At 39.2% G+C, this 17,205-nt stretch overlaps 1 protein-coding gene across 1 annotated transcript; it reads right to left on the bottom strand.

Annotated features, from left to right (window-relative positions):
• Positions 1 to 819: 819 nt before the first annotated feature.
• stum (stum, mechanosensory transduction mediator homolog) lies at positions 820 to 16,846 on the bottom strand. Its single transcript, XM_053231797.1, has 2 exons — positions 16,524 to 16,846; positions 820 to 5,164 (listed from the first exon to the last, which is right to left on the bottom strand). The coding sequence occupies exons 1-2, from the start codon at positions 16,687 to 16,689 to the stop codon at positions 4,962 to 4,964; spliced, it is 369 nt and encodes a 122-aa protein (XP_053087772.1). The 5' UTR covers positions 16,690 to 16,846; the 3' UTR covers positions 820 to 4,961.
• Positions 16,847 to 17,205: the final 359 nt, after the last annotated feature.

Genomic DNA, 17,205 nt, shown 5'->3' with positions numbered 1-17,205 from the left:
TCTATCTTCTATCTAATGTGACTGAGTAAGCAAACTGTTTCAAAGCAGCGCTGACAACAACAGCCATCGAATAATAACTTCTAATAAGACTTACCAAATTTCACTTATTTAGTTAGAGAGCCCAGATATATGTTGCCCTGTGCACATCCTGTGGTCTTTATGGTCTATATGGAGCAACTGCTCAAAATATGAAAGCATATTTATTTTGTTTGTACAGAAATATGAAATATAGTTTGATTTTGGAGCACAGTAAGGCAGTGTTTGGGGTCAGGTTAAAACACAGTATAACTCATTTGAAGGTAATTTGTTTAATTCTGATTCTGTGTGCAGCCATGCTGATTTGATGTCACTCCTTAAACTGTTACAGAACTTGTAGTTGAGAAGACTGCACCAAGTTTGCGACCTCAAGTTGAACGCAGCAAAGTACTGCAAATCAGAAATGTGCAGCACCTTTAACTTGTTCCTGTGAAACAACAACAAAAAAAAAAAAGAAAAATGCATCTACCTTTTCCTATGCCTGAACATTCTGAGCTACTTTCAGATATTTTTTGCGGTTTTTAAGTTGTAGTTGAAGTGGGAATTTTGTTGTGTGCATTTCAGAAAAACGAACACTTCACCTACTGTTTGGATCTGTATTTGTATTCGCTTAGGATGCATTATCTGTTCAATCAGAATAATGTATTTGTGTTTGGTTACATCCCTACTTAGAGCATTTGGAAAGCTTTTTAAGAAAAATCTAAATGGATCACGGTCTGTTAAATGAAGCCAAAAACACTTTACAGAACCACAAATCTATTTAAGCCCAGTTTTGTTTAAATGCTGCTTTAATTCCCGCACAGCTACACTCATCCCACTGTAATATTAATCCAGAAGAAAAAACCCACACAGCAAATGGATTTAGGAAAGATTTATTAGTTACAACACAATAAAGCATTGCCATATTTAAAAAAAAATACAGAAATGTCACAATTTATATTTTATTTTATTCAATATAATTTATTTTAATTCTGTTGAAGGATTGGTTGTCTTGATGTCTTGATGTGACAAAGGCAGTTTTGTTCACTGTTGCATTTGTTTAAATGATTCAGTACACAAATGGCAGTCATTATTTAAAACCTAAAAATAGGTAAACACATCACATACAGTATCCACTGACACACCTATTTAATAAGAACATATTGGGAAGGTTGGGAGTACTTAAACAACAGTAAATCTTTCTCTGAAAATCTCAGGAGATTAAATTGAAACAAGCGAGAAAAGTATGGGAATATTATTGTGCTATTATGCACAACAAATACACAATTTATTTAGGGAAAAAAACCTGCTCTGCACAATATTATTGTAGATGTCACTAAGGCTGCAGCCATTTATCAATGTTAAATTTAAAAAGGCCCTGTTAAGTAATTCAGAGCAATTTTGTTCAAGCTGATCCTTTTTCAATGTCACCGTTAAATATAATAATAGTTTGCCCTCTTCTCTCTTGCCCTGTTATTGAAATAAATCACAACCTAAACGCACCATTTTATCAAGTGGACTGAGTGCTCTTTATAGTGTACAGGGGCAGTTCACTATGAAAACATTATCTAAGATCAAAGCTTGCATCACTGAAAAATTAAAAACCAGACTGACAGACAACCCAGAGAGCAGATGATTCCAGGTCAAATATGGTTGAGTTTAGGCACATAAGGATCAGTTCTGGCAATGGCTGGGATACTGGGGGCCAAAAGTAACCCATGTGTGACCAGCCACAAAAATGGTCCAAATGCAACCAACCAAACATATGCAGCATTTCAATTATAGGCCAAAAGTGGCCCAACATCCCTGAGATATGGGCTCCTTAAGCATTCAGCTGTTTGAATTGGATAGGTTCACTGCCATCGCTCCACGGTGATATGTGGGCCATCTGGGATTGCTGTCTAAATAATTACACTTCACATGATATTTATGTAAATCTCTACAATTCATGAATAAAATACACTGTAAGGTTAAAGAAGATAGAGAAGATAAAGAGAAGATAGCGCTGACTGGGTTGGACTTACGGTACACAAAAAGTTTTTGGTACACTAAAAGTTGGCACATTAGCATGAATCTGCTAGTAATCACAGAGCACTATATATATGTACTAAGGGATCATGTACATTTTCAGCCTTGAATTCTGACTAGCTTGGCTGTTAGCCCTTCTTTGTGTGGAGGCTACCTCAATGCTCCTGGCTAATGTGGCCAGAAGTAGTGTGGTGTGGGGAAGCATATTCTTTTGGACCAAAGAGGAGGATAGCTCATAGCTGCTGGGCGGCTGTCTGCTCCTTGTAGCCTGAGAGGAGAAGGACAAACGGCATTTGCATATGAGAAAGAAAAAAAAAAGACCAGCAGACATTCTCAGCAGACATTCTCACATGATCACGCACACAAACCATATACTATATATAACAGAAGACATGCTGGAGTAGCTTGCACAAGACCTTCAGGCCAGAGACATCAGCTCATAGTGAGAGATTCTCATTTTGAGATTACTTCTCTATTTTTTTTATTTTGATTTTTGATTATCTCATTCCATATTCCAGTTAGAATGAAAGTTGAACCATCACACCAGTATACAGAAGTCCTCTGGAGCAATACAGGTTTAAGGTCCAATAGTGGCAGTTTAGTAGTTTTTGATTTGAGAATTAATTAATAAATCCAATTAACAAAAACCAGTGTAGACCCAAACACTGCAGGTTGGAGCAGATGATCTTGTGCATCATGTGAAGGTTGGAGCAGATGATCGTGTGCATACCAACAGTATACCACAGTATTGACCTTGATCTCTGACCTACTACTACTGCAATAAATTTCGAGCGAGCAGAACTTGGCAAGCCACTGATGATTGTTGGCTCTGATACAAACACTGGCGTCCCAAGTTTCTAAATATTGCTAATTTTGGAAGCTCACGTTGTCTAACAAAGTCAAATGAAAAGTTATGCTTATAATGATTAACACTCATACGTCTAGAAGTCAGAAGGATACTATAAAAAGGTTTTGCACATTTTTCCACCCAAACAATGAATTAGCTAACGTCTGCACTTCATACTTTTACAAGAGCTCTTTGTTACAGCCATTTGTTCATTAAGCTGCCAAGTTTAACAGCCATTTTTCTGAATCTTTTCATCTTCACATACATTCACAGTTATAAGAAAAGCCTAGCAGACTAGTACGTACGCTAGCAAACTGTGCAGCAGGTCGAAAACTACATAATGGTCTGTTTCAAATCAGTTTAGTTTTGCTGTGCCATGAACATTGTAACATCTGTGTTGCTGCTGCACCATCAGAAGAGAATGCAATGGCCTGCCACTTGCAGCAATTCCTGACTAGGATTTAAGGGTCACCTGGATGAGTGCTGTATTTGACACATCAGAAGACCACCTAGAGGGCTCACACTGCTATGTCTCATTATTTTAAGCTAATGCCATTTTTGTGCCATTTCTACATAACCCTCTCTGATAGGTGCACACCTTTAATATATAACTATTCAGGATTTCACGATAAGTACAAACTCGTTGTTTAAAATGAGATTTAAAAATGAGTAATGATATGAAACCCTATGAATGATACGATAATAATGATGATGATATGCCTCTACGAAACTTTGCTATTATCTTTTTATAATACGTAATGCTTAGACATAACTCAGCTGGCACTCAGCAGACAAAAGTCAGCTCAAATGGCCTGGTAAAAAGCCGACAGATGGAAGGAGGTGGGAGGCACATTACCTAGCAGTCTGAAATAAACAGAACAAGAGCGACACGGCTAACAGTCTGTGTGGATAAAGTAGGTTGAGTGGCTGGCCAGGCTGAGCTGTAATCAGACCTGCCTCAAAGCACCAACTGAACCATTTAACAAGAAAGTAAGTGCAGCATAAATTAACAAGTGCCTTATTTTGATATTATATGGAATTTATAAAGCAATATTATCCAACTGTTGTGTTTAAGGAAGTAGAACAAAGGCCATGCAGTGAACCTACCTTCAGAGACTTTTGATTGAGGCAGGGTAGCATGGAAAATAAATCGGAAAATAACTGTTAATTTTTGACAGCATACAAATATAGCAATGACTTTCAAACATATGCAGTCAAATACTACACTGGCAAAACAGAAGGACAACAGGAGCAATGGTTACAGTGGGTTTGAAGGAATTACTTTAGAAAAAAAAATAGAAAAATGTTCTCTCAGTTGTTCACATAAAGCAGTTATGACAGTGATTTCTATCTGATCTTTACAGTCATACAGTAACAATTATCACTGGTCACAGGACTACAAATCTGCACATTAAGATGGCAGAGATGCTTTCAAATCTACGGTGTAGAAGTGGATCTGAACCATGGCTTAAACATTCGTTTACTCTAGAATATGTGCAACTAAAAAAGTATTGAACAGCAGGTAAAACAAATTTTATTGACTGATACAGGATATGCAGTGAGATTCCATAACAGCTAAAGGCTAAGTGTGTAATGAGACTGTATGAAAACTGTCTTATCAGGATTCAAGAGGAAGCAAAAAAGACTGAAGTCAGATCAGTGGCCTTCTAAACACACAGGGACTGACTCACCAGTGCTTCCATGCTGTTCGCTGCAGTCTCCGAGAGAGGCACAGGACTGACCCTCTCACAACACAATGGGAACCGCAACCCATTAACACCCCCTCTCCCTCCCCAAGTTAAATCCATGTGCCTTCTCCTCCAGAAAACTCAAAACAGCAGAATTTACCTACAATGTGGAGAACATTGAACTACTGGCCACTGAGGTAGCTCTGGAAGAGTGGAAACACTGGTTCCACTGCTTCTTGATCCTTACCAACCATCGTAACCTCGAGCACGTAATATCAGAAAAGTTTAAATCTAAACTTTTAAGTTCATGTTAACCTACAGACACAGATCTATATCTGGTCTAGCATAAGGCAGCGTCTCACTGTTTGAGCTACAGTGTGTTTCTAGTAGCAAGTATGATGCTCACTTGCAAGGATAACCATGTCCATGCCCCAGAATATGCTCATGATCCAGCCCACCATGACCACGGCAGTGATGATCTGGATGAAGGCAGCAGCGATGTTGAGCCAAAACACGCAGCACACGTGTCTGTCCGGCAGATCCGTCCTGGCGCCGCACAGCACCGTAAAGGCCGAGATAAATGTACCTAGCCATTTGGATGCAAACAGAACAAAGAAAAGACATTAGATACTGCAAGTGATTAGCACTGATTAGCTAAGATTTATTACCCCTAGGTATGAACGAGTGTGTGAATGTGTGTGTGCGGAAAGCGGTTACTGAGTGAGTGAACATTCCCGAGCAGGACTGACTTCATCTGGAGCTGCAATACCTGTATATATAACAGCCAGAGGCTTTAGAATAGAGTCTGAGTATATATATAATATCCTGCTATAAATAATGATGCACTTTGAACCTTAATCGAAAGGTAAAATATTGTACAAGCAGCACAGACTGAAGCATAGTCGAGAGGTTTTTAAGGTTCAGATGGGAGAGAATTCTAAATGAATAAAAATGATTCACATTTTTTAGACACACTTCTTCCAGAGTTTTCAGCAGGAAGGAAATTTTACACCAGTCATAAAGCTCTTTCACCTCAACTATTCACCTTTTATAGATACACTACACACAGAAATGCTGTTTTGGCTAAGCGGGGCTTCGTGGGAAATGTTTAGCATGGAATAAGAATAATTGTCTGAAAATTAAAAGGAGAAGCAATCCCTCAAAACCAAAAGAAGTGTGTATAAATATACTTTCTCTCTCAATCATTGGTATCTGGTAATTTTTTCTACTAATTGCCAGTCACACATTATATCCATCACCAGAGGGGAAAAAAAATAACAGCTCTCCTGGAGGCGGTTAAGCACAATTTACTGTTTACAGGTCTCGCTGGTAACAGGCAGCACTGCCTGGGCTCCTACTGAGCCAATGCTACACTGACTGCATTGTGTCACAACTGATGCATCCTAATGTTTAGCAGCTATGAATCACAAATTTCAACATTTACCAAGGCATTAGCAAAAAAAAAAAAAAAAAAAAATCCCTTTTCATGAGTTAGGGGTAGATAAGATGAACATCCATAAACTTATTCAGCTAAAAAAACTGACCTGTGAACCGGGCGGTCCTGAGGGCCAGCGGAAATAAGAAATGCTTAGCTCTTTTTAGAAACTGTGATCTCATCCCACCCAATGTTTTTCCTTCAGCTCAACTTTGGCCAAACATTTCTGAGCAAAGATTCTGTAAACCATCATGATCCATTTCTCTGTTTTTTCTCATTCTCCAGATGTTGAGGAAGCATTTTTATGAAAGTGGTGGGATTACTGTGGTAGTTTATTTCCTTATGTGAGCATATACTTGTCAAACTGTCATGTGCAGCAGCCCCATTTTGGATTTTCAGTCCATGGTTTTTCTCTCCCTCTCAACTCCTCCCATCATCTGTTTTGTGTTTCCATCTGTATACTTGAGTGGGCATTACTTGTGTGTGACTAACTGAGCTTATGGGGATGGCTGTTAATGGCACTCTAATTACTGACAGTGACGTGAATACCCCCATTCTGCCATTTCACTTCTCCTACATCCCCCGTCCTCTCTGACACTCTTACACTCTATCCCACTCATCCTTCTTTTTGTTTTCTACATACACTTTTTAGTCGATTGTGATTCATTTAACGTTACTTCCCTATTCAGCTATCATTCTGAGTCGAATTCTGCACTCCCTTATGAAGAAATGATGCACAGGATTGAGGAGAAATACAGTGCTGGTGAGGGGTCCTTGTCCCTACATATTAGGCTGAAGATGACTGTAATTTTCCCTCAGCCTTGTTCATAGCGTGCCATCTGTGTGGGAAGTTAATTATCCAGCTTAGTTTTCAGTTCAAGATAGAACGAGTGCTTGTTCAGTAGGGTTTAACATACAGACACTTTACATTTGTTATGAGTTTGTCTGCTTTGGAGGAGCAGGATATGGTATTCTATTGTGTTTGTAACACTTTGGTTATATAAGCAATTTGACTAAAAATGACCGTTAAGGTTGCTGAGAGGAATTAAAAAAAACAAAACAAAACATTGCATTGTACCACTCGTATACCATTCCAAAGATGAGCTTTGAGTTTTTAAGAAAATTGTTGACTGGAAATAATGCATTTGATTGTGTTAAAGAGCATGCTGGAATGATTTGCATCTACACATACACATCACATATACATTCATAACCTAACTCTCCTCAAGCAGAGTCGGACAGGACTGACAAATGTCCAAATGCACAACTACTATAAATCCCCTCATCCTTTCACTGATATACAGTCATCTTTCACAAGACTTGTGGGCATCACAGACATTAGGTACAGAATCTTATTACACAACCACATCATTGATCACTTACACTAAGACTGTGATACCATCCACTGCTCTCTGTAGTTAGAAACCTTCAAACCTCAGATTTAAAAACCCTAAACAACAAAAACAATGGTTTCATGGCTTCATTGAATAAATGCAACATCTGGTAATATTGGCTTAATGCAAAGCAAGCCTGAATATGGCAGATAGTTAATGACAAATCTGCACCTAAAGGATTTCTGTTCAGGGCAAAAAAGAGATGGAGGGATCAGAAAACCTGTATAGTGTGGGGATCTGAGTCAAAAACTCCAGAGGTGGCGATACTGACCTAAATCTATGGTGAAAAAATAAAGAGGGCAAGCAGCTCACCTTCTGATATCAAGACTGATTTATAGTAGTCTTTCTGTCTGTACTGCAAGGTTAAATTTAGGTTTATAAGACAATTCTTACTCGTAGAATTCAGCATATTGACAGCGGTGTAAGAAGAAGGTTGCTGTTGTTCTTCTTTTGGCTGCTCCCGTTAGGAGTCACCACAGCAGATCATTGGTGCATGTATTTTATTTGGCACAGTTTTTTAAAATAAAAAAAAAAAATACACTGGATGCCCTTCCTGATGCAACCCTCCCCAATTTTATCCAGGCTTGAGGCTGGCACTGAGAGCACACTGTTGCATGCAACTATGGGGTTGGTTCCCTGGCCAAGTATCGAATCCAGGTCGCAGCGGTAAGAGCACGTGGCCTAACCACTAGTCCTCCAGGGACCCTGGCATGAGAAGAAGGTAACTTTGAGAAATAATAGCCCTCATTTATCAAGCTGAATATGAACAGATTTATTTCTAAATCTGAAATTTGGTATTCATGAAAATCATGTAAGTACAGAAAAATGGATACAGGTATACGGATTTCATATTAATGGCATTAATTAAGTAAATATTAAACATGAACGGCTGCAACGGCTCAGATGGTGTGTAAGTCAGGTTCCATTTGCAGCGGCATCTTCTTTTAATACTGTGCTACACTTTATTAGAGCCAGGACTAAGTGATAAGTGACCGATCTGGTATGTCTCAAGTGGCAATGTGCCATATACTCCCTACTGTACTGTGTGCCAAAATAAAATCAGCTTCTTATGACACATACTGTACTACTTTGGGCATCAGGGAGGGCACACTGGTGTTCGAGAGACTTCTGGCTGACAGTCGTCAAGACACTTTGCTTTGAAATAACAAATAACAATAGCAGTTTCCCTATGCTTGGTGTCCATGACACTTGGGTATAGTAGATATATACTTGTGCTGGGTAAAGGAACTGGATAAATCTCTCTCACTCATTTTATTCATCTGAGACAGTTATCTGAGTGCCCTGGGAAACTAAGATGCTACAAACAGCGCTGTATTAGCAACAGTGTCGCTTTTTCATTTTGCAAGTTTGAAAGCTAAAACATTTACTGTGCTGTGTTAGTGTGTGTGTGTGTGTGTGTGTGTGTGGATAATGCTTATATGATTGTTGGAGGATTGTTGGGAGGATGCAGGGACAGGCATGAAACTGGGGGCTGCAAAATTCTGACAGTAACTTCAATTATTTTGATTACAATTTAAGATAAAGTGATTAAGTGCATCTGACTGAGACTGTATTTCAGATTAAAGTCACAAAATATATTTAAAGCCCCTGTCAACTATGTGCATGATTAGCTTCTTAGTTGTAGATTAGAATTTACTGTTGACTGCACAAGAAAAATGATCTTGGACTTTGAGTGATCTGAATTTCCTTTTTTGGCATTTTCTTTTGACTGGTTTGATTTGGATAGATATACATGAAGTTTTCATATAGAAGCCCCTAGGAACACACTTTATAATGTTTTTTTGATTCCAAATATCTGTCATTTAATACACATTTACATATAATATATATACTTTACAATTGGACCTTCTGAAAGAGAAGAAGGAGCCTTCAAACCTGGTGACAGGAATGAGGTTGCATGTGCAAAATCCATGTGTGTATCCTCCAGGTTCTCTGGTTTCCTCCTACATCCCAAAAACATGCAAGTAGGTGTGACTAGCCAAACTAAAGTGAGAATGGACCTGCTCTTGAGCTTCAGATCACAGACTGATGACCAGGCATTCTCCTTCAGGGTTTTCTGGTAGAGAGCAGAATTCATGGTTTTGTCAATTAGGGCAAATCACCCGGGCCCTGAAGCAGCAAAGCATCCCTACACCATCATACTACCACCACCATGATTCACTGTTGGTATGATGCTCTTATTCTGGAATGCTTTATTGGCTTTACAATTCATAAAAAATTCATTTTCAACTCATTGGTCCATAGAACATTATACCAAAAGGTTTTGCGGTCATCAAGGTGTGTTTTGGCAAACGTGAGACAAGCCTTTATGTTCCTCTTGGTTAGCAGTGGTTTTTGCTTTGCAACTCTCTCATAGATATTATTTTTTCCCAGTCTCTTAGTAATGGTGGAATCATGAATGCTGACTTTGTCTGAAGCAAACAAGGCCTGTAGCTCCTATATATTCATCTGGTTTCTTTTGTGATTTCCTGGATGAGTCGGCCGGCCACTTCTGGGAAGATTCATCACTGTCCCAAGTTTTCGCCATTTGGAGATAATAGCTCTCATTGTGGTTCGCCGGCGTCCCAGAGCCTTATAAATGGCTTTGTAACCCTTTCCAGACTGATATATTTCAATAACTTTCTTTCTCATCTCTTCCTGAAATTCTTTTGATCATGGCATAGTGTGCTGCTTGTTGAGACCTGGTAGACTACTTCACATTGCTGGAAAGGTTTTATTTACGTGATGTTTAGAGTCAGCAAGCCTGGCAGTAATCAAACCTGGGTCTGTCTAGGCTAATTGAACCCAATTATCAATTAAATTTGGTTAGTTGTTTGATTAACTAAGGGGACAATTAGTTTTTTACACAGGGCCAGTTATAGAGTACACTGCAGTATGGTTCTGGAGTACATTTACCCTGTATGAGCAGGGATACCCAAGCACCATGTGACAGAACTTGAATCTATTCACACAAGGTGTTCATTGGGCAAACACGCACCACTCATCTAAAGGAGAGAAGAGTGACAGCTACCAAAAATGGACAGGATTCTACAGAAGGCAAGTCATTCTTTCCATGTATTTCTACCTCCTCATTTGAACTGTTACTATTCCTTATGGAACAATAGGGAATTTGTACAACCACTGAGTCACACCAAAAGACAGCAGTTGTCATTTTTGTCAAATGATATAAATGTATTTTTATTGATATTTGTTCTTATTTGGTTCTGATATGCTATTTATACTATTATTTTTGAATCGCATTGTATTGTCTGATATTTATTAATTTATTTGGGTATTGATATTTATGGATATTTATTAGTTTTGACTAGGTGTTCTCTTGAATATATAAATCATCTTAATTCATGCACTTGTGTGTCATGCAGTGATGGTTTTTTTTTATTCAGAGATTGTTCAGTGCATATGTGGACATAGTACTCAGTATGGTGAAACCACAAGTGACAGAAAGCATCAACAATAAGCATATGTCGTAGACTTCTGGGAAATTCCTCTCCAGAATTCACACAAAGAAGCCCAGGCTCTAGTGAACCTTATGCCCAGGAAGTCTTTGCACTGTTTCATGGAAAACCCTGCAGTCACAGGTGCATTGTGGAGAGCATTTGATGTTGTGGTTTGAGACGCATCCAACCCTATTCAAGCAACAGCCATGAATGTAGTGACTGCTTTTGCAGCTTCTTGTGGTGCTTAGCAGTTGTTAGTGGACTCAAGCATTTACAACAACAGGCTGTTTAGATCATGGAGCTTTTGCCAAATTCAACTCTGAGCCAGGCTTCAAATCTGCCAGCTGAGCATGTGCGTTGGCACTGGCATCATCACACAGTCAACACACGAGATCAGACATGAGTCAGACATGGCATGCTTAAGATGGTCAATGCCAAAAGCTGATGCCATTATCATTTTCCAAGAGATTCAGACATTGTGTGCATGAGTACAAGCCCTGTAACACGGTTAGCTGTGGCTGCCTACTTGGTACAGTGTTGACTATGGGGCAATCCTGACCATGTGTGTGGAGGGACTACCCACCCCAAAATAAAGAGCTGCGAATTAGCGGAAATCCCAGCTAAGAATAGCGACTCAAAAGTAAACAATATGTGGTACGTAGAGGGAGTACCAACTCCACAGAGCAACACAAGTTATCCAGATAACTACATTTACATTTACATTAATGCCATCTGGACTAGCAGAAACTGCAAGAATATGGAACACTTTGAGGGAGAAAATTAGCAGTATTGTCCTTGATAGTGAATCCAATATGGACAAGTTACAACAATGCACATAAAAACAGAGTGAGACCCAACTCGGTATATGGTAAATAATATCTACATGGATCTACTTGCTATGGGAATGACTGTGGGGGCAGGTGGGAGTGGTCAGAATTCCTTCAGGAGTGGGAAGAAGGAATTCTGCATCCCATAAATAAGTGCTAGCAAATTATTTCGTTTATCAGTTTAGTCAGCTTCACATATTGCATTTCTTGTAATATTTTCATGAGTGTAAAGCCCATTTTATACCAAACGCACCATGGCCTGCGGGATGTCAGGATCATTTCTGTGCACTGTTTCAGTAAATATAACGTTTCACTTCTAGGCACGATGCTTTGAATTTTTCGTGTTAAATAGCTGCCCTGCGAGCTGCCAGTGTCCGGTGTAAAGCCCAGTTTGATTAACATGACAGCATGCTGGATGTGCCGCTGCAGTCGGGTGTAAAATTGGCTTAAGAAGTCCAAATTGAATCAAGGCTAATGAAATTTGACTAATAATGACAGTTTATATTATTATTAAAAATTATTCTATAAATTAAGTTTATATTCAAAGAACCACATTGTATACTGTATCCTAGTTGTTATTTATAATGTTGCGTTTGAGCAGTACAACAACACAACAACTTAAAAAAAAAAATCAAATGATATTGTATTTAAAACTGCATGGCTAGACTGTGGTGTGCTTTTCTAAGGAAATAAGCTGGTAGGTTGTTCCAGGCATCCTGAAGAAGTAAAATAGGCATGTTAGACAAAGGATATAAAAATGTAGGGTGTGCCTACCACTTTTAGAAATCCCAAGAATAAACTTCTACTTCTATTTTTTTGGTGGGGGATTATTTTTGTTCGTTGTTTTTTTGTTTTGTTTTGTTCTTTTTTTTTGTTTTTTCGTCAGCCACCTATTCAAGTGTCATTTATAGTGACATACACATAGCCACATGATATAAAAAAAAATGGAATGGACAATAAAAAGAGAATGTCAGTTCATCATGTAAACCATTCTGATAAGATTGTGTCCTATTCATCAAATTCCAGAGTTGATGTGTTTAATATTAGTCAAGACTGGCAGAGACTGTTGCAGAAAAGCCTTTTGGTAACATTTGCTGTCATGGAAACAGGAAAAGCACTGGGTCTTGTACAACAGGTCCCCTGTATACTATCCACAGAGCCTTGGATTAACAGCAAGAACAGATCTCACATCTCTTCCTCATTTGTGCTCCATTTCCTCAGAAAGGTTCTACAGTTAAAGAGGTGTATGTTTTACTTAGCCTAGAGTCCAGTTCTGAAAATGGAAAAAGCAGAGACGTGTTAAATACTTGGGATACTTTCAGGTCCTTTTGTCTGTTATGCAAAAGGATTTATGAAGTTTGGCATTTGTACAATCCCCAAGACAAAAGAACAGTCTATTTTAGAGACCCTTCTATTATACACTCCTGTTAACACTGAAAAGTGATATTATGAAAAAGCCATTAGGTCTGATTGGGCTTAACACAATCTCGTGTTTCTTCACAAACATAGCCATGTGGTACAGTAGGTGCTGATAATGCAGGCAGATTTCTTCTACACCTAAGCAACCGAATTGCTCATATGCTGCATAGAGAAGGTGGACTCAAACAAGATGGTTCATTTTGAGCCGTATTTGTCACCTAACAAGTGCAAAGTAGCAGGAATTGATTAGATTTAGAGAAGCATATCAGAAGTGACTGACTACAGAGGTGAGTGTTGGGTATGATGTTTGAGGAACTGAATAAGATTCTTTTGCATCCTTTGGCATTTCTGCTCTGAGTATTTTCTTTTGCATTGTCCAAACATGTGGCCTCACTGTCAAAATTTCTCATTCCGATGGCCTCATGCCACACACTGGAGACTGATAAGAAATACAAGAGTTTCTAAGGTGTGTAGATTTCTCTCTCTCGCAAATAAAAGCGTCATCAGTGATGCACATGAACAGACTGAAAAGGTTGAAGATTGCTTGTACATAGCTGACCATGTAATCTGCTTACAGTGCTGTGAAAAAGTATTTGTCCCCCTCATGATTTCCTCTATTTTTGTCACACTAAATGGTTTCAGCTCATCATACATAGTTTTTAAATGATGAGTTTATTTACTTAAGGAAAAAGGTTATGCAACACCTATGTCACTCATGTGAAAAAAACAGTTGCCCCTAAACATAATAATTGATTGTGCCACCATTAGCAGCAACAACAGTCAGTCTTTCACATGGCTGTGGAGATATTTTGGCTGACTCTTCTTTGCAGAATTGCTTTAATTCAGCCACATCAGAGGGCTTTATCATGAACTGCCTGTTTAAGGTCCTGCTGCAGCATCTCCGCATGGCTCCAAACCCTTAATTTTTTATTTTTTTTTTTGAGCTTATCTGAAGTGGACTTGCTTTTGTGCTTCGGATTGTTGTCTTGCTGCATAACCCAACTGCACTTGAGCTTCAGATCACGGACTGATGATCAGACATTCTCCTTCGGGATTTTCTGGTAGAGAGCAGAACTCATGGTTTTGTCAATTACGGAAAGTCGCCCTGAAGCAGCAAACTATCCCCACAACATCACACTACCACCACCATGTCTGACTGTTGGTATAATGTTCTTCTTGTGGAATGCTGCGTTAGCTTTATGCCACATTTAACGTGCCATGTTCGACTCATCAGTCCACAGAAGTTCATTAAGGGGGCAATTCATTTTTCACACCTGGCCAGCTGGTGTTGGATAAGCATTTTACTTCAATAAACGAAATGATCATTTAAAAAATGCATTTTGTGTTTACTCAGGATATCTTTGTCTTATATTTAATTTGTTTAAATATCTGAAACAAGTAAAGGTGACAAATATTGCATCTGATGAAGAAGGAAGTGAGGCATTAAACTAATCTGCATTTATAGCAGTTTAGATTCAGAATAATTTCTAAAATAACCAAAGACATTAGTATAGGGCTTTCAACCAAGGCATTGCTATGATTAATGATGGAATTTAAAACCACTATGCTGCTATGCTTCCTTCATTTTATTAAACCTGCTGTTGTGCTCTGGTCAAATGGCCTATTTGCTATTAAAGCTCTATTGCACGCTGTTGCCTCAGTGTAACAAACCCATTTTCCGAAACCCAGTTTCATCTGCCTGCTAAAGCCACGATCCACAAAGCATGTACGGTATCTCACATCAACACATTAGATGTACCATGGAGTACCGTGAAGGCCATCATCATCAGTGGAGAAAATGAAGCACCATGTGATATTGCCAAGAACAGGACATCCCTCCAGAAGTGATGAAAGGACTTATCAGGGAGGTTACCAAGAGACCTACGGCAACATTAAAGAAGCTGCTGGAATATCTGGCAAGCACTGATCACTCTCTGCATAACATTCTCTCGTACTCCTCATGTCTGGGCTATGGGGTTGGGTGGCTTAATGGATACCCTTTCTCATGAAAAAAAAAACATCCAAGCCCACCTAAATCACCCCAAACCATGTGGCAAAATGTTTTATGGTCCGATGAGACCAAGGTAGAACTTCTTGGGTTCGTTTTGCGCGGAAACAAGACAGCTTATCACATAATGAACACCGTAGCCACAGTGAAGAACGGTGATGGCGGCATCGTGCTATGGGCTGCTACTCTTCAGCTGAGACTGAGGGAATCAAGGATAGCTCCAAATATCAATCTATTTTGGCACAAATCCTGCAGGCCTGTGTTAGACAGCTGAAGATAAAGAAAAAGTTCACCTTCTAACACAATAGCGACCCAAAGGACAAATCCAAGTCAACAAAGGAACGGCTTCAGAAGAAGATGATCGGCATTGTGGAGTCCAGATCTAAATCTTATGGAATGACTAGAAGAGGGCATAGATGATCCCCTCGCAGTTTTGCAAGGAAGAGTGGAATAAAATTGCCAAATCAAGATGTGCTAAGTTGGTAGACTCTGACCCAAAAACATTGAGTGCTGTATTACAAGCAAAAGGTGCTTTAACAAAGTATTAGTTAAGAGGTGTGCATACTTATGCAAGCATCCATCCATCTTCTGTACCGCTTATCCTACACAGGGTCGTGGGGGAGCCTGGAGCACAAGGTGGGGGACACCCTGGTTAGGGTGCTAACCCATCGCAAGGCACAACTGCACACACACACTATGGACAATTTCGAAACTGTGCATGTCTTTGGACTGGGGGAGGAAAACCCTGAAGCACGGGAAGAACATGCAAACTCCAGGCATGCAGGGTGGAGGCGGGAGTCGAGCCCCCAACCCCGGAGGTACGAGGCAAACAAGATAACCACTAAGGTTTACAGGGTATCGTAATATAAAAAAATATCTTACCTGATTTATCTTGGTTTCATTTTTTACATTGGAAAACCCTGCAGTTTTAACAGGAGTGTGTAGACTTTTTATATCCACCGTGTGTTTGCTATTCATGATTTAATAAATGGCCAATCTGAAAATGACACAATTACAAAATAAATAACACAATTAACCTGATTATTGTAAGGGGAAACTGGTGAAAACCCATATAACAGAGGAAGTGAAGGATGTGGGACACTTCTTGTGGGTTCTCATGCATGTCATTTTACCTTCTCAGGTAAGTTCACTGTTATTAGAACTGGAAAAAAAAATAGTACTGAAAACTATAGTCTGTATAGCTACACGTACAGGACACAGCCAATCTTATGTCACACACACACACTGGTTATGAAGCTATTCTTTTCAGTATTAACAAAAAAGAAGTTCAGAAAAAAGATGGGGCTGAAATGTCACAGAGGACACAAGACAGTGGGTGTGTATCATCCTGTGTGGTGTAGGATACAGCTGGGAATGTGTGTAAGGATGGACTGGATGTCTTACCTAAGCCCGGGATGAAGGTGTTGAGGAACAGACAGATGACAGCTACAGGGAAGGGCATGCAGGGGATGGCCGCGCGCAGAGCTCCCTTCTTCTCCCGAACTTGCACAACAACTCCGCTTGTGGAGGAAACTCCTTTCTCATTCACCTCTGTCTCCTTCTGCTCCATTTTACTACAAACTATATATATATATATATGTGTGTGTGTGTGTGTATGTATAGAAAACTATATGAAAACGTTCTTAGCTGTACTTCGCGTTCTCAGGTCGCCTAGACAAGAGCAGAAAGCGGATAGTGATGTGCAGCACGACAACGAACCGAATCTTCTTCAGTGAATCTTTGGAGTGAACCGACTGAACCGAATCACTATGGGCTCTAAAAGATTCATTCGTCTAACCTACAAACCAGCAGCTCTCGCGCAGTCACAGGAAAAATAAAAATTATTATTATTATTATTATTATTATTATTATAAAACAAACAAATAGATTGGTAAATTAAAAAAATAAACAGATAGATAGATAGATAGATAGATAGATAGATAGATAGATAGATGTTTATATTTAGCATATAATGTCCACAAGATTTTGCAGCACACAAACACCACAAATACCAAAATCTGCCTAGTTTATTCCCCAGAAAATGTCCCAAACATTCAGGATTCCTTTAACTGCAGCTGCTACAATT

The sequence above is a fragment of the Pangasianodon hypophthalmus genome, chromosome 30 (assembly GCF_027358585.1).
Source record: "Pangasianodon hypophthalmus isolate fPanHyp1 chromosome 30, fPanHyp1.pri, whole genome shotgun sequence".
In the NCBI taxonomy this organism is placed as follows: domain Eukaryota; kingdom Metazoa; phylum Chordata; class Actinopteri; order Siluriformes; family Pangasiidae; genus Pangasianodon; species Pangasianodon hypophthalmus.
This window is presented reverse-complemented; position numbering and strand designations above follow the sequence as displayed.

Bases quoted from the DNA above. Each gene is read 5' to 3' on its own strand.
- stum (XM_053231797.1), bottom strand. From the start codon at position 16,689: ATGGAGCAGAAGGAGACAGAGGTGAATGAGAAAGGAGTTTCCTCCACA. The intron at 5,165-16,523 runs GTAAGACATCCA...CCAAATGGCTAG, and splicing joins CACCTTCATCCCGGGCTTAG to GTACATTTATCTCGGCCTTT.